At 53.3% G+C, this 19,821-nt stretch overlaps 2 protein-coding genes across 6 annotated transcripts in view; both read left to right on the forward strand.

Annotated features, from left to right (window-relative positions):
* The window catches only part of OTOF (otoferlin), a 37,969-nt gene extending 29,758 nt beyond the window's left edge, over positions 1-8,211 (forward strand). For 3 of the 4 annotated variants that reach the window (XM_021392384.1, XM_021392386.1, XM_021392387.1), the window contains exons 33-42: positions 591-718; positions 1,280-1,450; positions 2,030-2,190; positions 2,984-3,126; positions 3,459-3,547; positions 5,156-5,254; positions 5,974-6,215; positions 6,594-6,772; positions 6,932-7,032; positions 7,466-8,211. In XM_021392384.1, the coding sequence (XP_021248059.1) occupies positions 591-718; positions 1,280-1,450; positions 2,030-2,190; positions 2,984-3,126; positions 3,459-3,547; positions 5,156-5,254; positions 5,974-6,215; positions 6,594-6,772; positions 6,932-7,032; positions 7,466-7,646 (1,494 nt within the window). In that variant the 3' untranslated portion in view covers positions 7,647-8,211. The remainder of the gene's footprint in view (positions 1-590; positions 719-1,279; positions 1,451-2,029; positions 2,191-2,983; positions 3,127-3,458; positions 3,548-5,155; positions 5,255-5,973; positions 6,216-6,593; positions 6,773-6,931; positions 7,033-7,465) is intronic. The other variant, XM_021392385.1, reaches the window with a different exon arrangement.
* Positions 14,074-16,660, forward strand: LOC110396359. Of its 2 annotated transcripts, none has more exons than XM_021391979.1 (2): positions 14,074-15,015; positions 15,436-16,660. In XM_021391979.1, exon 2 carries the CDS (start codon positions 15,528-15,530, stop codon positions 16,572-16,574), a length of 1,047 nt encoding a protein of 348 aa, XP_021247654.1. In that variant the 5' UTR covers positions 14,074-15,015; positions 15,436-15,527; the 3' UTR covers positions 16,575-16,660. The 2 variants fall into 2 exon arrangements, with proteins under 2 accessions (XP_021247654.1, XP_021247653.1); XM_021391978.1 differs by having other exon boundaries at positions 15,507-16,660.

Genomic DNA, 19,821 nt, shown 5'->3' on the forward strand with positions numbered 1-19,821 from the left:
CACCAATCCGCTGCTCCTCTGTTAATTCTTGTGGTGTACTGTTCTAGCTGGTTGCCTTGCATTCCAGAGATAGAGCAGCTATCAGTTTTATTTGGAGAAAGAGGAGACCTGCTGTCTGTAGAATAACTGCTTACATATAAAAAGCATCTGCAATCGGTGACCTCTTGGGAGGAGCCATCCCCCTAACTGTTTCACCTAGTACTGTATACCACTGTCTTTTACAAGGACTGCACGCCTCAGACTTTCTCCTTGTCTGTCTTTTTCAGCACAAAAATTTCCTTTTGCAAACCTAAGCTACTCGCTAAGCTAACTTTCACCTATTCAATCCCCTTTTCTGTAGTCTAAGCTAACTTTCACCCTTTCAACACGGCCAGCTATGTCTGGTTGGGCCAACCCAACCTCTTCCCAGGCTGGGAGTTAACATGCAGCAAGACTTCTCACCAGTTTAAGCCAAGTTACTCTGTTTAGCGGTACAAAAGAGCCATGTGGCTATGGCCAGCAGAGCCACCTGGTCTCAGGGATCAGAACAGGACCATTCCTGAATTGTTCACCAGCATGGATGGGGCTGACATACCATTTCTTCTCTCCAGGCCACAGACCTCCACCCAGCTGACATCAACGGGAAAGCTGACCCTTATATTGCCATCAAGCTGGGGAAGACTGACATCAAAGACAAGGAGAACTATATCTCCAAGCAGCTGAACCCTGTCTTTGGAAAGTGAGTTGCCCAAGCTCTGTTACCTGTTCACACCCAGAAGGGGTTAGCTGAGCTCGTCATCCCTCAGACCTGTACCCTAGTCATTCCACAGCTGCTTTGGGTTCAGAAGTTGGGGCTCATCACACAGAACTTTCCTTGCAAGTGGTGTAGGCATACTCATTTAAGCCATCTCTCCTCTAGCAGCAGTGTGGTCAACATAGTAAAAGATGTTTAGGAGATGTCCGTATCTGAGCATGACTAGGTATCTGCTTTAGGAAGCACTGGGCCTGAACTCCTGTAAGAGCATTGCCTGGCTCCCCAGTGACACATAAACTTAGTTTCAGGGCTGTTGAGTCAACCAGGTTAAGCAGTCATCATGTGCCACCTCCTTCCTAGGGCTGCTGGATCCAAAACGGCCCACGTAGGGATTTAGTTACGACCTACACTGAACATGCTGTAGTGACAGATGCAAATTAAACACTGACCACAGACTGGAGCAGACCCTCCTCACCTATAATCTTGAGCAGCAGCCAAGTGCTCCAACTTGTTCTCTTTTTCTTCATCTGCTTTCCCCTGGCCTAGGTCCTTTGACATTGAGGCCACCTTCCCCATGGAGTCCATGCTGACAGTGGCAGTGTACGACTGGGACTTGGTGGGGACAGATGACCTCATTGGGGAGACCAAGATAGACCTGGAGAACCGCTACTACAGCAAGCACCGAGCTACATGTGGGGTGTCACAGACTTACTCCATGTACGAACAAAGCCTTTCCTGCCCAGTCTCCTGCCTGGACCCATGCCTGTCTCATCTTCCACGCCAAGCCTAGATCTCCTGCAGGAATCTCCCTCTTTCATTGCCTTCTGATGGGGAAGTCTGTGCTGTACTTTTTCTCTTAACAGGGCTTTTAGGACCAGAACAGCAACAGTTGAGCAACAGCTCAACAGCAACAACTGAGTGGGTTGTAAGCAGGAATCCAGGGCTGGGAGGAAGGGGTTGAGGGGCATTGGTGGGGCTCAGGAGAAGAGTGAGACTGGAGTTGTAATAGCAGCAGGACCAAAGGAGCAAAGCATCAGAGGTCAAGTAGGTGCACTGGGGATTTCAGGTCTGAGTCAGTACAGAGTAAAGGGATGGGACAGAAAGATGTTAGCAAAGTGTATAGTGGGGATGCAGTAGGACCTGTCTGCTCTGAGGTTTCACATTTGGAGCGTGAGATCATTACCCTGTGAGTGCTGATTCCTTCCTGGCAGTAGCATATACCTGGCTTGCAGAGGGAAACAACATATCTTCTTTCTCCTTGCTACTGCTTCACTGACCTTGCCCTCCTGTTTGCAGACATGGGTATAACATCTGGCGTGACCCCATGAAGCCCTCCCAGATCCTGTCCAAGCTGTGCAAAGAGGGCAAGGTGGATGGGCCGCACTTCGGGCCAGGAGGAAGAGTGAAAGTTGCCAACAGAGTGTTCACTGGCCCCACAGAGATTGAGGATGAAAATGGTACCTGCCCCACGGGATGAAGGTTGGAGGGGAGCGGGGGTCTGGGTGTCTCCTCATCATCCAGGGTTGGAGACAGGTCTAGTGGCCCCAACACCCTAATGTAGAGCTGCAGTCCTTCTCCATCTACCACCTTACACTGATGCTTCACTCTGTAGCCAGCTGGACAGTGTCTTGTAGACAACCCAGGCCAGTGGGGTACTGTTAGAATTGCTCATGGGTGTCCATGGCATGAAATCACCAAAGCTGCCTTTAAAACATTCTCCTGACAGCGTATGCCTGAGGAGCAATGAAGAGAGCCCATCTTGAACTTTCTAGGTTTTAGGAAGCTCCATGTCCATGTTGTAACTGAATTCTCTAAAGTTGTGTCCCAGTGTATTCACATGCTCACAAGAAAGATGAAAGCAGGCCATGAGGTGTGCACAGGAGGAGAATGCGGTCAAAGGATATGGAGTTTGGTTAGCCTGGAACAAAGCAGGCTGGCAGGAGATCTGGACCTCCTGTGAATGATTAAGGTTACAGGAGAAAGAGAGGAGTTAAGAAGTGTTGGCTCAAGGACAAAGCGGACGCAAGTGAATGGAGAAGAGTCACTAGCAGGCAGTTCAGCTCCCTTGGGACAGGGAGGAGCTGGAAGAGGAATCCAAGAAGAGTGTGTGTGTCTGTGTGTGCGTGTGTGTGTGCATGTATGTGTGCTGGTGCTAGGAAAAGCTGGGCTCCTTCTTGAGCAGAGGAATAGGGTTGTTTGCTCTCCTTGGTGTCTTTCTGCCCAGATCTCCAAGCTCCTTTGCCCACGCAGGTCAGAAGAAGCAGACAGATGAACACTTGGCCTTGACCGTGCTACGCCACTGGGAGGACATCCCACGGGCAGGCTGCAAGCTGGTCCCCGAGCATGTGGAGACGCGCCCACTGCTGAACCCTGACAAGCCGGGCATTGAGCAGGTCCTCCAGGCCCCCAGACAGCAGCACTTGGGCATCAGCAGCCCTTAGCACTCACCTGTTAACTCCAGTAGACAGAATATTCAGTGCCTCTCCCTCTCAAGCCTGCATCCCTTTCATACCCCTAAGTCTTTGGGTCCCCTGGCTCCCCCATGCCCATGCACCTTGGCACTACACCATGCCATGAGGGTGGGCAAAGTCTCCTGGCCACTCCTGTACCCCACATCTGGCACAGCCAGACTGATGCTGAATGGCAGGAGAAGTTAGGGCGAATGCTGCGGGTATGAGGAGCAAGGAGGGGCCAGGGAGCTGACTGCACTTCTCCAACCTTGCAGGGTCGCCTGGAGATGTGGGTGGACATGTTCCCCATGGATATGCCAGCACCTGGCCCTGCCATTGATATTTCCCCCAGGAAACCTAAGAAGTAAGGAACGTCCCAACCAAATGACCACTGGGAAAAACCATGGCTGGAAGCAGTCCTGCTTCTTCCCACTGCTTGTGTTTCTCCACAGTCCAGCTCTCTGACTGGACACTCCAGCTACACAGGCACCTCCAGTCATCCTAAGACTGGAGGCACTAAATGATGTCTTCCCCTTCCAGAGCTGCTCTTGAAGGGCAATATTCTCCCTGGCAGCTCTTGATCTTGCCCTGTCTGCCTAGACTAGGAAACTAGAACAGCCATCCCAGCCCGAGTAATGGCAGCGTTAGCTTAGGGCAGGACATCCCTGGTCAGTTTGGGTGGGCCCTTTCCAGGAGGAGAGGGCTGCCACTGGGACAGGGCTGGTCAATCCAAGCAGGACATAGCAGGCACTGCCATAAAGCCCTCTCCTGACTCTTTTGGAGAGAAGAAACATTCCTTCCCTCTGCATCCTTCCTAGCCCTGCCTTACTCTATAGGACTGTGTCCTTTTCCCACCCCAGGGGTGTGGAACAGCACTGGAAATCCAACTGGGAGTCTCTTGCATTCACATGCATTGCAGATGAGGTCTTGGCTGGAGAGAATTTCCCTGGATTTCAGTGGGCTGCAGCTGGGATCTGAAGACTGAGGCTGCAGGAAAGCTGAAGCCAAGGGCAAGGTCCAGACACCAGCACAGACTGGAAAAGCAGAGGTTTATCTGGCAGCCCAGGACAGCCATGTCCAGCAGTGACTTGCAAGCTGGAGCAGAGATCATAGAATCATTTGGGTTGGGAAAGAACTTCAAGGTTATCGAGTCCAACCATCAGCCTTGCTTATCAAGTCACATCACTAAACCACCTCTCTTAGTGCCACTCAAGTCTCAACCATCTCCAGAAATGGGGACTCCACCACTTCCTTGGGCAGCCCCTTTCCACTAATGCCTCACCACCCACTCTGTGAAGAAATTCTTCCTAATATCCAATCTAAAACTAGGAAGGACAGCAATATCCCATGGGCTGCCCTGGACGTGGGAGCAGGATTCACTTCAGAAGGCAGCAACAAGCTTCCCCTCCTTACAGAGGGACAAACTGGAACACAGGAGGTTCCACGTAAACACTGGGCAGCACCGTTGTGTTGAGCGGGTGCCGGAGCCCTGGCACATGTGATGTGAGGGCTGCTTCCAGGGGATCTCCCACAGCCCCTGGCCGTGGTGCTGAGCACCTTGTGCCGAGCAGCCCTGCTGGGGCAGGAGGGGATCTCCAGCCCTAAGCATCCTGGGGGCTGGGATCCTTATGGCCCTGCTGAGTCAGGAAGAGCTGACACAGACTGTTTTAGTGATAAACCTACCCAGCTACCAAGCCATGCTGTCCCCTAGTTCCCTTGGCCTGGGCTGTGCAGAAGCTCAGGGCAGAGGAAGGTAAAGCTCCCCTTACTGCTCCACTGAGCCTGCCTGGCTTGATCCCAGTTCTTGCCCATCTGATTCCTTCCTTTGGATAAGATTCCTGTGAGCAGATCCCTGTGTGCAGATCCCTGTTCTCTCTGTGCCTGGACCCAGTCTCCAGCAGCATCGCCCCAACCCTCATGTTCCTGCCCCTTGCCCGCCACATCACCTCCTTGTCTCCCTTTCTCCTGCCAGATATGAGCTCAGAGTGATAGTGTGGAACACAGACGAGGTCATCCTGGAGGATGATGACTACTTCACTGGCGAGAAATCCAGTGACATTTTTGTCAGAGGGTAGGTACAGCATGGTCACTTCCTCTGCTTCAGCCCTGGGAATGCTGGTGCTATGGGGAACCTGAGGTGGGTTTAGGGGGAGATGTGGGTGCGGGGTCAGATAGCACCAGTGCTGGGCATCTCAGGTCCCATCACCGGAGGATGGGTCAGCAGAGACCACCCCACCCTGAAGCAGATCCTGCGTCAGACCCTAAATCTTCCTGATGGGCTGAAATAGATGCACCTTGACATAGGGAGCCCACAGTGACCAGTACAGACTGAGCCACCCCTGTGTGAATATCTAAAGTTGGTAGAGCTCAGACTACCCCATGGTGGAGTGAGAGCTCTACAGCCACCTCTGGGCCTGTCCACTCCAACAGTGTGGGATGGGGACACCCTTCCAGCATGCTCTGCTCCAGAGTCCCCCACAGTGCTCTTTGTTCCTGTCCACCTTCAACATCCTCCTTCCTGGAGGAATGTTCCCAACAGCCAGCTTGAACTTCTTGCGCTCAAACCCCACTGTTCCCTCTAGGTCCCTTGTGCCCCACTCCCCTGGGCCTGCTGCAGTGATTCGCAGAATCACAGAGCGACTCAAGCAGCCCCAGCTCATCACTTAAGGCTCTTAAGTCCTTCCAATCTGTCTGTGCCTTGCTGGCCCGGAGGCATCCTGGCTGCACGTGCAGGATGGCCCCATGTCCTCTCCTCCCTTCTGGAGAGTTCCACCCCTCTGGGTCTCACAGGTGGCTGAAGGGTCAGCAGGAGGACAAGCAAGACACAGATGTCCATTACCACTCGCTCACCGGTGAAGGCAACTTCAACTGGCGTTACATCTTCCCTTTTGACTACCTGATGGCAGAGGAGAAGATTGTCATCTCCAAGAAAGAATCCATGTTCTCCTGGGATGAGACCGAGTACAAGATCCCGGCTCGCCTCACCCTGCAGGTCTGGGATGCTGACCACTTCTCAGCAGATGATTTCCTCGGTAAGGGGGGGGGGGCGGTTCTGCCGAGCTGGGGCAGTGGGACAACCAGCAGGGTTCCATCAGGGGCTGGAAGAGCAGGGGGTGGGGGGGAGAGGCAACACCCGGACAGGAAGAGAGCTCAGAAGTGCAGCTCTGCTCCTCAAGCCCACTACATCCTACAAATCCCTTTGGCAGTTGTCTGTAAGCATAGATAGGATCAGAGCCCTTATCTCCTCTGCTGCTGTTCAGAGGCTGCTCCTGAAAGCAGACATCAGCTTTTTAGTTCCCAAAGCAGGTCAGAAAAGTTTTCCTGAGAAGGAGGTGCTGGCCAAGCCCACCTCCAGCAAAGGACTTGCATTCTGGGGGTGCAAACATCTGTGATTCTCTGTCTCCTGCCAGGGGCCATCGAGTTGGACCTGAACCGCTTTCCCCGGGGAGCCAAGACATCCAAGCAGTGCAGCCTGGAGATGGTGACAAACGAGGCAGAGCTGCCCATGGTCTCCATCTTCAAGCAAAAGCGGGTGAAGGGCTGGTGGCCATTTGTGGCCAGGGATGAGAATGACGAGCTGGAGATCACCGTAAGGATGGGGAGAAGGGGATGATTTGCCACCCTGCAGACCGCAACCTTGGCAGACCACCCCCATACTCCTCTCTGCTCCCTTAGGCCCCCTCATCACCATGGCTGGGGGGCAGGTAGGCAGCATAGCCTGGGGCACAGCAGCCTTCTCTCCTTTCAGGGGAAAGTCGAGGCTGAACTGCACCTCCTGACAGCAGAGGAGGCAGAGAAATCACCCGCTGGGCTGGCTCGCAACGAGCCCGACCCGCTGGAGAAACCCAAGTAAGCAGAAAACCCATCTCCCCAGCCCATGTCTGGGCTCCTATGAGGAGCTGCTGGGTGGTGCTCAGGGAGGGAGCTGTGTATGCGGAGGTGAAGAAGGGTCACGCCTCCGGGATGAGAGTTATGGGCAGAGCCTTCTCCCTTGGTTCCCCACCGCTGCCCACTATTCACTGCCCCACTGCCTTTCCTTACTGTTCTCCTCTTCTGCCTTTCTACTTAGCTTCAGCCCCTTTTTCTGCCCTCCCACGTCCTCCTCCACTCTGCTCCTGACCTACAGGACGCTAGCTCCCCTGGCTTCCCCCGCTGACTCCCCTTGCAAAGGTCACCCAGGGACGAACCCACGGCCTCCCCTTCCCCCCCGGGGTCCTCTAGCTGTGTTGCCTGCTCTCTCCATGACCGTGGCATTCATGACAGGCATTTGCTTCCCTGGCAGCCGTCCAGACACGTCTTTCATCTGGTTCCTCAACCCTCTCAAGTCCATCAAATACCTCATCTGCACCCGCTACAAGTGGCTCATCATCAAAATCGTGCTGGCCCTGTTGCTCCTCATCATGGTGGCCCTCTTCCTCTACAGCATGCCAGGCTACATGGTCAAGAAGCTCCTGGGGGCATGAAGCACGGGAGCATCCAACCTCCAGCTCAGAACCACCGCTTGTCCCAGTCCCATGCCCTTCTCCTCCCCACAGACTCTTGGCAGCCTCGGGATTTATCTCACTGCTGCTGGGTCTCCTCTTCTGCATATATCTGCACATTGCTGTCTTCACTCCCACAGAAATGGGGCTGGAGGAGCTCCATCCCCAAGGCTGGGTATCATTCCCCTGGGCTGGCAGTGGTGCCCAGTGTTATGGTTTTGTGATTTTTGTTGTTGGTATTCCGCATCATTACATCATGTAAGCTACGGGCAGTTAAAGAGCTAATTCCTTGGTTACTGCAAACTGCATTTTTTGGTGTGGCCCTCCAAGGGGGAGGGGAGGAGGTGCACTCCCCAGGGGTCTTTGTGTTGGAGGGGGTGGTGAAGCCGCCTGGGAGACGCAGGGCCTGTTCTTTCCTGCCCGGTGGAGAAAACACGTGGTCCTCCTGCAGTTTACTGTCTAAGATTTTCAGCCTGTAAACTCTCTGTTATAATTCTACTAGTCTCATTTTTGATATATTTAGTAAAGTTAGTTGTTCCTCCTCAGATTGGTGCCGCTGTTTTTTGTGTTAGATCCGCCTACGAGTCCCCTGCCTTTCCCCTCTTCCCTTTGTTTCCCCAGTGTGCGGGTCCGCGGCTTCCCTGCCGCTTTAGCCGCCGGACCGCCCGGGGCTGGTCCCTACCCGCCGACAATTTTTTTTTTCTTCCTCTTTCCTCGTTTTTTTTCTTTCGGGCCTGTCCCCCTTGTCACGGACGCCGACCCTTAGATAATACCGTGGCAAATATTGGTGGAGAATGCGGGCAATAGATCTGCTTTCAATTTTTGGAATGATGCACAAAGGACTAGTGGTCATCATGTTCCTCGGAACATACTGGTTTCTGGTTAAGGCTATCATGTTCTGTGTTGGAGTTGTGTGTACATATAACTACATAATGGCGCTGATGGAGATACCGGCCTGGTGCTTGCACCTCCCGGAGGGAGTGGCTAGTTTTACAAACAGCACCGTGGTGAGGCTGGCTTCCAGGTTCTCCTCACAGTTCCTTACGCACCTTTGGAATTTCAATCTAGCAATCGTGATACTAATTGCTTTGAATGTTTTCCTCCTAATAATAATTTACATTATGTGGAGGAAACTTTCCCCAAAACCGGAAAATGCTGAGTGGCAGGGAATATGGAGAGGCCTAGGGAAGACCTTAGAAACATGGGGACCCCTGGTGTCATGGGATTTCACCCTTGAACATCTGTGGGATCCTGAGAAGCTCGGTCAGTTTTTGAGTCAGGGATGGCGCGGCCTAGGCAGATCTGAGGAGGCACAACTTATTTGGGGCCTGGCTTGTGCTTATCGAGCTCTATACAATATTGTTCTTGAGAGAGAGAGTTTCCCGGCTGAGATTCGAACCAGAGGGGGAAGCCCCCAGGCTAAACCTGAGCAAGCACAGGAGGCACCAGTATCCGTGGCAGGTGCTCCTGTGGAAGGACAGAAATGGAAACGGGTGTCCTCGCGGCTGGAACGGAAGGAAGAAGCGGAGAAGGTAGAGGAAGATCCAGGCGAGGGGCCCTCCCCAAACCCGTCATCATCAACAAAGACAACAGAAGATAACAAGAGACATGGAGGGGATAGCGAGGAGGAAGGCATCACTATTACAACTGTCCGCCGACCTCTGAAAATGACCGAGATCATAGGCACAAGAAAGGAGTTTACACGGCACCCGAACGAAACCATTGTCACCTGGATGCTTCGGTGTTGGGACAACAGGGCCAGCAGTGTGCTCCTGAATGGTAATGAAGCTCGCCAACTAGGGAGCATGGCCAGGGACGCAGCCATTGACAGAGGGATCAGTAGATGCCTGGATGGAACCGCCGCCCTTTGGAAACGAGTGTTAGTAGCTGTGAAGGAAAGGCATCCCTTCAAAGATGACCTCAAGCCTCAGATGAGAAAGTGGGACACTGCTGAAAAGGGCATTCAGTATTTGAGAGAAATAGCTGTGGTGGAAATGCTGTATGACCCCAGGTTTGTTCCTAACAATCCACACCAGCAGCATGATCCCGAGAGAGTTAGAAGTACGCCGGATATATGGCGGAAACTCACCAAAACAGCACCAGCCCAGTATGCCAGTACACTGCTAGCCACACTTGATAGATTGGAGGACCTACAGAGAAGACCCCCTGTTTATGAACTGATTATTACACTCCAAAATTATGAGCAAAACCTCCCCCCCAAACCACGCTTCCATTTCAGCTATCTCAGAGGTAAGAGAAAGATTGGCGAAAATGGAGAAGAGACAGAATGGTTTAGTGGAGGATGTGTCCCTCTTGATGGATTGTGACGAACCCGTAGCAGTATCAGAAACATCTGATGGAGATCAGGATGATCAGAAGAGCCTAATGAAGAAGCTGATCAAACTGATGGAAGATCATGAATGCTCCTCCTATCCTGTATCCTCAAAAATCTCAGCTATCAAAGGCAGACGCCTTCTTGCTCAAGCAAGTAATGGTGGCAGATCTATGGCACGTGCCGCCTTGTGGAGTTACTTACGCGAGCATGAAGAAGACATGAAAAAATGGCATAAGAAACCCACTCCTGTACTATGAGCACGGGTGAGAGAATTACAACGCAGATAAACCACCAATGAAGTTGCTGAAGTCACTACAGGTAACCAATAGAGGGGCCCTGCCCTCAGTCAGGGGAGGGAAAGGGATAATAGAGTTTATTGGACTGTGTGGATTCGATGGCCTGGCACTTCAGACCCACAGAAATACGAGGCACTGGTGGACACTGGTGCGCAGTGCACTCTAATGCCCTCGAGTCATGAAGGGACAGATTTGATTTGTATTTCTGGAGTATTCTGGGGGCTCTCAAGAATTGACTGTGCTGGAGGCAGAAATAAGCCTGGTAAAGACTGGCAGAAACATCCTATTGTGACTGGTCCAGGGGCTCCATGTATACTTGGTATTGATTACCTCAGGAGGGGACATTTCAGGGATCCCAAAGGGTATCGATGGGCCTTTGGAATAGCTGCCGTAGACACAGACAACATTAAGCAGCTGTCTGTTTTGCCTGGCCTGTCAGAAGATCCGTCTGTGGTGGGGCTGCTAAAAGTAAAAGAGCAACAGATACCAATTGCCACAAAAATGGTGCACAGACGGCAGTACCGCACCAACAGGGATTCCTTGCTCCCCATTCATAAGTTGATTTGTCAACTAGAGAGCCAGGGAGTGATCAGCAAAACTCACTCACCTTTTAACAGCCCCATATGGCCAGTGCGTAAAGCCAGTGGAGAATGGAGGCTGACGGTAGACTACCGCGGCCTGAATGAAGTCACACCCCCACTGAGTGCTGCTGTGCCAGACATGCTAGAACTCCAGTATGAACTGGAGTCCAAAGCAGCCAAGTGGTATGCCACCACTGACATTGCTAATGCCTTCTTCTCCATTCCTTTGGCCACAGAATGCAGGCCACAGTTTGCTTTTACCCTGAGGGGCATTCAGTATACCTGGAACCGTTTGCCCCAGGGGTGGAAACACAGCCCAACCATCTGCCATGGGTTGATTCAAAGTGCACTGGAACAGGGCGGTGCTCCCGAGCACCTGCAGTATATTGATGATATTGTTGTGTGGGGCAATACAGCAGAGGAAATTTTCAAGGGGGAGAGAATAATCCAAATCCTTCTGCAAGCTGGCTTTGCTATTAAACAAAACAAAGTGAAAGGGCCTGCACAGGAAATCCAGTTCCTAGGAGTAAAATGGCAAGATGGGCGTCGTCATATCCCAGCAGATGTGATCAACAAATTCACTGCCATGTCTCCACCCGCTAACAAGAAAGAGACGCAATCATTTTTGGGTGTAGTGGGCTTTTGGAGAATGCACGTTCCAAACTATAGCCTCATTGTGAGCCCCCTTTATCAGGTGACACGGAAGAAGAATCATTTTTCGTGGGGCCCTGAGCAGCAGCAGGCTTTTGAGCAGATTAAACAGGAGATAACCCGTGCCGTGGCCCTGGGGCCAGTATGGATGGGAGAGGATATAAAGAACATCCTCTACACTGCTGCTGGAGAGAAAGGTCCCACCTGGAGACTGTGGCAAAGAGCCTCAGGAGAGACCCGAGGCCGACCCCTGGGATTCTGGAGTCGAGCGTACAGGGGGTCCGAAGAGGACTACACTCCAACTGAGAAGGAGATCTTAGCCGCGTATGAGGGGGTTCGAGCTGCTTCCGAAGTAATTGGTACTGAAACACAGCTTCTTCTTGCCCCTCGACTGCCAGTGCTCAACTGGATGTTTAAAGGAAAGGTTCCCTGCACCCATCATGCTACTGATGCCACTTGGAGTAAGTGGATTGCGTTGATTACTCAGCGAGCTCGGATGGGGAATCTCAGTCGTCCAGGGATCTTAGCGGTGATCATGGACTGGCTTGAAGGTAAAAAGTTTGGAACATTGTCAGCGGAAGAGGTACCACGTGCTGAAGAGGCCCCACCGTACAACGAATTACCAGAAAATGAAAAGAAATTTGCCCTGTTCACAGATGGATCCTGTCGTATTGTAGGGAAGCATCGCAGACGGAAAGCTGCTGTGTGGAGCCCTACACGACAAGTTGCAGAGGCCACTGAAGGAAAAGGAGAATCCAGCCAATTTGCAGAGGTAAAGGCTGTCCAGCTGGCCTTAGATGTTGCTGAACGGGAGAGGTGGCCAGTGCTTTATCTTTACACTGACTCATGGATGGTGGCAAATGCCTTATGGGGGTGGTTACAGCAGTGGGGACAAAATAACTGGCAACGAAGGGGTAAACCTATCTGGGCTGCTGAACTGTGGAAAGATATTGCTGTCCGAACAAAGAATATGGTTGTAAAGGTGCGTCGTGTAGATGCTCATGTGCCCAAGAGTCGAGCAACTGAAGAACAGCAGATCAACCATCAGGTGGATCGAGCCGCCAGAATAGAGGTGGCTCAGATAGACCTGGATTGGCAAAACAAGGGTGAACTGTTTCTAGCTCCCTGGGCCCATGAGACCTCGGGCCACCAAGGAAGAGATGCGACGTGTAAGTGGGCTAGAGACCGAGGGGTGGACTTAACTATGGATGCTATTACACACGTTATTCATGAATGTGAAACATGTGTTAAACAAGCGAAGAGGATGAAACCTCTCTGGGGGGAAGGGCGATGGCAGAAGTATAAATATGGGGAAGCGTGGCAGGTGGATTATATCACCTTGCCACGAAGCCGCGATGGTAAGCGTTACGTGCTCATCATGGTGGAGGCAACCACTGGGTGGCTCGAAACATATGCAGTACCCCATGCTACCGCCCGAAACACCATATTAGGCCTCGAGAAGCAAGTCCTGTGGTGGCATGGCACTCCGGAAAGGATTGAGTCCGATAATGGGACTCATTTCAGAAATTCCCTTGTGGACAGTTGGGCCAAAGATTTGAGTGGATCTATCACATCCCCTATCATGCACCAGCTGCTGGTAAAATCGAGCGGTATAATGGGTTGCAAAAAACTATGTTGAGAGCAATGGGTGGTGGAACATTTAAGCACTGGGAGAAGCATCTAGCAGAAGCCACCTGGTTGGTCAACACTCAAGGATCGATCAATCGAGCTGGTCCTACCCAGTCTAGCTCCCTACATACTGTAGAGGGAGATAAGGTCCCTGTAGTACACGTAAAGAGCATGCTGGGGAAAGCGGTTTGGGTTCTTCCAGCCTCTGGAAAAGGGAAACCTCACCGTAGCACTGTGTTTGCTCAGGGACCTGGGTCCACGTGGTGGGTGATGGGGAAGAGCAGGGATGTCCAATGCGTACCGCAAGGGAATTTGATGCTGGGGGAGTGCAGATAGTGATTCCATGTATATATAGGCATATAGATACGTATGTAATGTATGTTAATTATTGTTAGTTTGTATATAAATATATGTTAAGCATGATGTAGTGATGTGGAATAAGGGGTGGAATGTTATGGTTTTGTGATTTTTGTTGTCGGTATTCCACATCATTACATCATGTAAGGTACGGGCAGTTAAAGAGTTAATTCCCTGGTTACTGCTAACTGCCTTTTTTGGTGTGGCCCTCCAAGGCGGAGGGGAGCAGGTGCACTCCCCAGGGGTCTTTGTGTTGGAGGGGGTGGTGAAGCCGCCTGGGAGCTGCAGGGCCTGTTCCTTCCTGCCCGGTGGAGAAAGCACATGGTCCTCCTGCAGTTTACTATCTAAGATTTTCAGCCTGTAAACTCTCTGTTATATTTCTACTAGTCTCATTTTTGATATATTTAGTAAAGTTAGTTGTTCCTCCTCAGATTGGTGCCGCTGTTTTTTGTGTTAGATCCGACAATTTTTTATTTTTCTTCCTCTTTTCTCGTTTTTTTTTTTCTTTCAGGCCTGTCCCCCTTGTCATGGATGCAGACCCTTAGATAATACCATGACATGTTGCCATGGAGAGAGGAGGAGGTTGGGAATGGGGGGCTGCTGCTAGGGCCACCAGCACATCCCCAGGCCCTGCAGTGAGGAGTCAGGGGTCAGACTGGACCCCAGCTCCCCAGATCCTCCTCCTTGCACTTCTTGAAGGTAGGGCTGACATCACCTTTCCCAAGGAGCACAAGCTCACCAAATAGCAAATAGATTTATGACCAATGTCTTGTAAGCACACATATCCAACATGTCACCAGCACACAGCGCTGTAGAGGAAGAGGGTCACCAAGAGGACAAGGGCCTGGAGCAGGGTGACACGGTGCAGCACTGCTGGTAGTCCTGGGGCAAGGCAAAGAGTAGAGCATGGGGGAACACTGTGAGCAAGTGGGGAGCCCCCCAGCAGCTCAGGCTGCACAGGGCCCACGCATGAGGCACCCTCTCCTTCTCGTGCACCAACACCAGGGATCAGGCCAGGTAAAGATGGGCAGTGGCAGCCTCTGTGCTTCCCCTGCTGGGGGGTGACTGGGTGCACTGACAGGGACAGCCATTGTGTGTCTGAGGGATGTCACCACTGCATCACAGACGGGGCCCTGTTTGAGTGGTTCCATGTGGTGTCCCTTTATCTGAAGAGCAGCTGGGAGAAGGAACTGGGTAGGAGCAGGGTGCTCACTGCATCTGTCAGCCTCCATAATCCCAGAGCCCAGGTGCCCTTCAGGCTGGTCATGTCCATGGCACCATCACAGGGCCGTCGTTAAGAGCTGAGTGGTTATGCTGGTGGCCGCACACTTCATGTGACTTCCAAGCAGAAGATGAAGCTCTGGATTCTGGCAGTCACGGCAGTCCTTCCAGTCCTCAGTGTCTTGGGCCACTGGGACCACAGGGTGTTCTGCACCGTTCCTCTGCTGGGCATAGTGGTGCTGACCATCCTCATGGCCAGGAGGCGCCGAACCAACGCCAAGGTAGGACCTAGCTGGTGTCACCAAATGCTGCCTATCCCATGGGATGGGATGGGATGGGATGGGATGGGATGGGATGGGATGGGATGGGATGGGATGGGATGGGATGGGATGGGATGGGATGGAATGGGATGGGATGGATGGGATGGAAGGGGATAGGATGGGATGAAGTGAAGGGAAGTGAAATTGAAGTAACGTGACATGATGTGATGTAAATTGAAGTGAAGTGAGCAAAGCAGAGTGGAGTGAGATGAAATGAAATGGAGTGGAGTGGAGTGGAGTGGAGTGGAGTGGAGTGGAGTGGAGTGGAGTGGAGTGGAGTGGAGTGGAGTGGAGTGGAGTGGAGTGGAGTGGAGGGCCCAACTCTGCACCAGGCTGGGGCCAAAGACATCCCTGTCCCTGTGACTCCATTCCCTTTCCCAGGTCCTTGCTCCCCGGGCAGGGCCCACCAAGGCTGGCAATCCGCACAACGTCAACTTTGCTTTCTGGAGCAGGGCACATCAGTAACGAAGAGCATGCAGACCAACAGGAGCACGGAGCAGAGTGGCAGGAAGGGGCCCGGCCCCACATTGCACAACTCGTGCTGCTGGGCCGGGCTCTCCTCATGTCCCCAAGAGCCGTTCCGGGCCGGAGCATCCCAGCGCTGCCAGAACATTCCATCAGAAGACCCGAGTGGTGGTGCCGAGCCTTTGCTGTCCTGCAGCAGAACCAGTCCCACCAGAAGATCCAAACTCAGCTGGTTGAGGTCACGTGGAAAAGGACGGCACAGAAGCAGATTGCGCAGGAAAGCAGCCTCTGGAAGAAGCTTGCCATGGGAGAGACAAGGAGGAACTTGGGGTCCAGCCGCCAGCTCAGAGCTCCTCGGGAACCCACCCTCCACTGACAGCATGGAGGACCTCTCCAGATCCCTGATGGAGTCCTTGGACACCACGAAAATCTGCCTCGGCCTGCTGGCCAAGATGGAAAAAAACAACGGCAGCGGTGCTGGAGAGGCGCGCGGGGGCTGGAGGAGCGAACACTCGGTCTGCGTGCGGTGCCGCCGGTGCCTGGATGACAGCTGCCCGCACCACAGCGGCTCCGCAGCCACCACGGCCATGGGCACGGTGACCGCCTCGCTCTGCTCCCTGGGTGTGGTGGTGAGGGTGGAGGAGGTACAGCTGCACGTTGGGTTGCGCTTCGAGCTGTCCGTCGGCGGGAAGACGCTGCACACATGGGAGAAAACCGTGCGGCTGCCCAAACGTTGTGGCAGTGAGGAATACTGCGAGGAGTGCGGAGAGCCTCTGTCCAGAAGTCCCGAGGACTGGGGGACGCAGCAAGGGGGGTCCCATCCCAACACAGCCTCCCAGTGGCCCCTGCCCCCCTGGGCACAGCCAGTCCCCCCGGATGCTTCGGAATGGCTGCAGAGAGCGGGGATGGAGCCCCTGCCCCAGGTGGAGTGCAGGGTCCCGGGGCACTGCAGCACAGGGCAGTGCCTCCTCTGCTTCTGGTGCAGGGTGAAGAGCGGAGGGAAGAACCCACAGACAGCGGGGACAGCTGAGGGCAGCAGAGAGATCAGCATCTGACAGCACTGTGGGAAGGGACCGGCTGCCACCCGCCCCTCTGCTGCCTGATTTTGAGTTCTCAGCTACGGTGTAGGGAGCACCAGCAATAAAGGGGACTGTGGCATACTGTGAGCATGGGTGGGAGTTTGATTCGAGGAGCCATTTTCTGCCATTCCCCTCCCCACAGCTGTACCAACACCCCCATGGGGTGTGCTGGGGCCTGGTGTAGTAGAGGACATGTTGGCTACTGCTGCTGATGGGGACTCTTCACCATGATGATGATCTCTCCATTATGTTTGAAAAGTCACGGCTGTCAGGCAAAGTCCCCGAGGACTGGAAAAGGGAAACGTCACTCCCATCTTTAAGAAAGGGAGAAAGGAGGACCCAGGGGACTACAGGCCGGTGAGCCTCACCTCTGTGCTGGGAAGATCATGGAGCTGATCCTCCTTGGAAGAGATGTTCAAGAACATGAGGGACAAACAGGTGATCAGAGACAGCAAGCGCAGCTTCACCAAGGGCAGATCATCCCTGACCCATCTGGTGGGCTTTAAGGTCCCCTCCAACCTAACTCATTCTATGGTTCCATGATTCTATGATGAGATTGTTTTCCTTCATAGGCCTGGAAATGGTTTTAGGGTTTAGCTGCTCCATCAGCTTCCCAGGGGTCACTGTGTGTGTGTTCAGACTGCTGTTCCCTGAGAACTTCACAACACTCTTCACCATCTTACTGGGTATAAACGTGCAGGTTTTGGTATCAGGGGTGCATGGGGCACCTGTGAAGAGAGGTCAGGGCTGTGTTTGTGAACCAGGAGCCGGGGCCAGAGCAGCATGTGGGCTGCACAATTTGGAACTGCAGAACAGGGACACGGAGCCTGGCAACCCCAATGGTCCTCGCTGGCCGGGTGATAATTAAACCTCAGGTCTTATCAGTGCTTGGACCCGCTGTCCTGGGCCCTCATCAGAGAGTCCAAAGGCGGTGGACATGCCACTTGGCCAGTTCCAGTGCCATGGGTGGCCAAACTTGGAGTCCTGAGGCTTGCAGCCTGTGCCGCCTGCCCACAGAGTGCTGCTGAAATGCTATTGTTCTTAACAATCCCTTAAGTATATTACACCTTCCGCAACAATCCTCTTAGAGGAAGCCGTCGAGATGGCTGACAAAGGGCAAGGTGTCATTTAAATACACCTAGGTGTTAGTCCAGATGGAAAGAGCATGGCCCAGGGCACGGGAAGAGGCCACGGGGCTCTTGGGCTCCTTCAAGGCTTTGTCCCATCCTGCACACAGGATGGCTCCAGCCACTGGTGGGGGGAGCAGCATCCCTTGGCCCCAGCCAGAGCTGCCACCAGCTCGTCTCTCCCCATGTAGCTCCACATCTCCCGTCAGCCTTCCTGATGGAAGAACTGCAGAGATTCAGACCTCAGCATCCAGCTCATCTTTGGCGCAATCCGGCGGCCCCGTGTGGATACGCTCAGCTCCTGCAGTTGACCTAAGTCTTGCTCAGGCTGATGAGCCACAGTAACCCTGATGCGCTCGTTAATATTAAAGCACCAGGTGTGTGCTCACAACCATGACCCGAAACAGAAGCAATACATCCCTAGAACAGGTGACCCATTGGAATCCACTGGGGGAAATAACAAATTACATGGAGAGGTCAGAAATGATGCGGTAAAATTCTAAGCTGGGACTGCAATCCAATCACTTTATCTCATAAATAATTTCATACATCTGAGCTCTCTGGAGCACTGTACCCAGTGCTGGGCTCCCCAGTTCAAGGGGGACAGGGAACTGCTGGAGAGAGCCCAGCGGAGAGCTGCAAGAGATGGTGGGGACCGGGAGCATCTCCTGATGGGGAGAGGCTGAGAGCCCTGGGGCTGTTCAGCCTGAGGAAGAGAAGGGGAGAGGGGATCAGATCAGTGCTGATCAGTAACTGACGGTGGATCAAGTGGATGGGGCATGAGGAATAACTTCTTTACTGTGAGGGTGGCAGAGCTCTGGAACAAGCTGCCCGGAGAGGTGGTGGAGACTCCTTTCCTGGAGATATTCAAACCCACCTGGACGCTTTCCTGTGTGTGTAACCTGCTGTATGGAACCAGCTTTAGCAGGGGGTTGGATTTGATGATCTCCAGAGGTCCCTTCCAGGGTCCTTTCCCTATGGTTCTGTGATCCTATGATTCTGTCAACCTGGGTGACTGCAGAATGCTGAGCTGGGGCTCACGAGGACGTCTCCCTAATTCCTGGCCTCAGCACCTCCCCGGCTAAACCGGGTGCCTGCAGCACCGAGAGCAGCTTAGTGCCCCGTGCACAGCTCCAGTCGTGCTGGCATGAGGATAAGGTGGGGATCACCACGATTAGCACTGAAGCCAACAGCTAAGAGCTCGCTGTGAGCTCAGGCAGCTTTGTTGGGGCAGAGCCATGTCCTGACTTGTCTGCTTCTGCTAAGAGGATCCGGGCAGTCCGGTTAGCACTGGGAAAATACCATTTCCACAATACCCAGTTTCCTCCCTCTCTCAGGGCACTGAGCAGAATCGGGGTGAGCACCACACTGGATGAGCTGAGGTTGAAGCAGGGCATGATCTGTGCTTCAAGAGAGCAGGAAAAGGCTGCTGGGTGAAACACAGCATCTCTGCCTGCTCTCTGCATCTGGAGCATCCTCAGACGCAGCAGCAGCAGCCCTGTGGCCACATCCCCACTCTGCCCAAGATATCCCAGCTGTTACAGGCTCACTAGAGGTTTAATCACTCACGCAGGACTTAAGGCTGATCCAGGCACACATGCTGCATAGCAAAGCAGAACAGAGCAGAGCAGGCCAGGCAAAATGGAGCAAGGCCAGATCCAGACCCAACTGCCACAGGAAACATCTTCATTGCAAGGGTTGCCCTTCACCAAAAGCTGCTGGGCGAGAGCAGGGGACAAAGACCTGAGCAGACACTGTTCTCCTCTGAGGAGCCCTGACAACTGCCCTGGAGAGGATGGAGAGCAACGGGACGGAGATGCCTCCTTGCTCTCTGAGGTGCAGCCTCACCAGGGCTGAGTACAGAGGGGTGATCACTTCCCTGCTCCTGCTGGCAACACTATTTCGGATGCAAGCCAGGATGCCATTGGCCTTCTTGGCCACCTGGGCACACTGCTGGCTCATGCTCAGCCAAGCATTGACCAATTTACCCAGGTCCATTTCCTCTACACAGTCTTCCAGACACTCTGCCCCAAGCCTGTAGCGTTGCCTGGGGTTGTTGTGGCCAAAGTGCAGGACCCAGCACTTGGTCTTGTTGA

The sequence above is a fragment of the Numida meleagris genome, chromosome 3 (genome assembly GCF_002078875.1).
Source record: "Numida meleagris isolate 19003 breed g44 Domestic line chromosome 3, NumMel1.0, whole genome shotgun sequence".
Classification (NCBI taxonomy): Eukaryota; Metazoa; Chordata; class Aves; order Galliformes; family Numididae; genus Numida; species Numida meleagris.

Excerpts from the sequence above, each read along its gene's own strand:
- LOC110396359 (XM_021391978.1), top strand. The coding sequence starts at position 14,866 with ATGAAGCTCTGGATTCTGGCAGTCACGGCAGTCCTTCCAGTCCTCAGT. Across the intron at positions 15,016-15,506 it reads GGCGCCGAACCAACGCCAAG|GGCACATCAGTAACGAAGAG; the intron begins GTAGGACCTAGC and ends TTTCTGGAGCAG.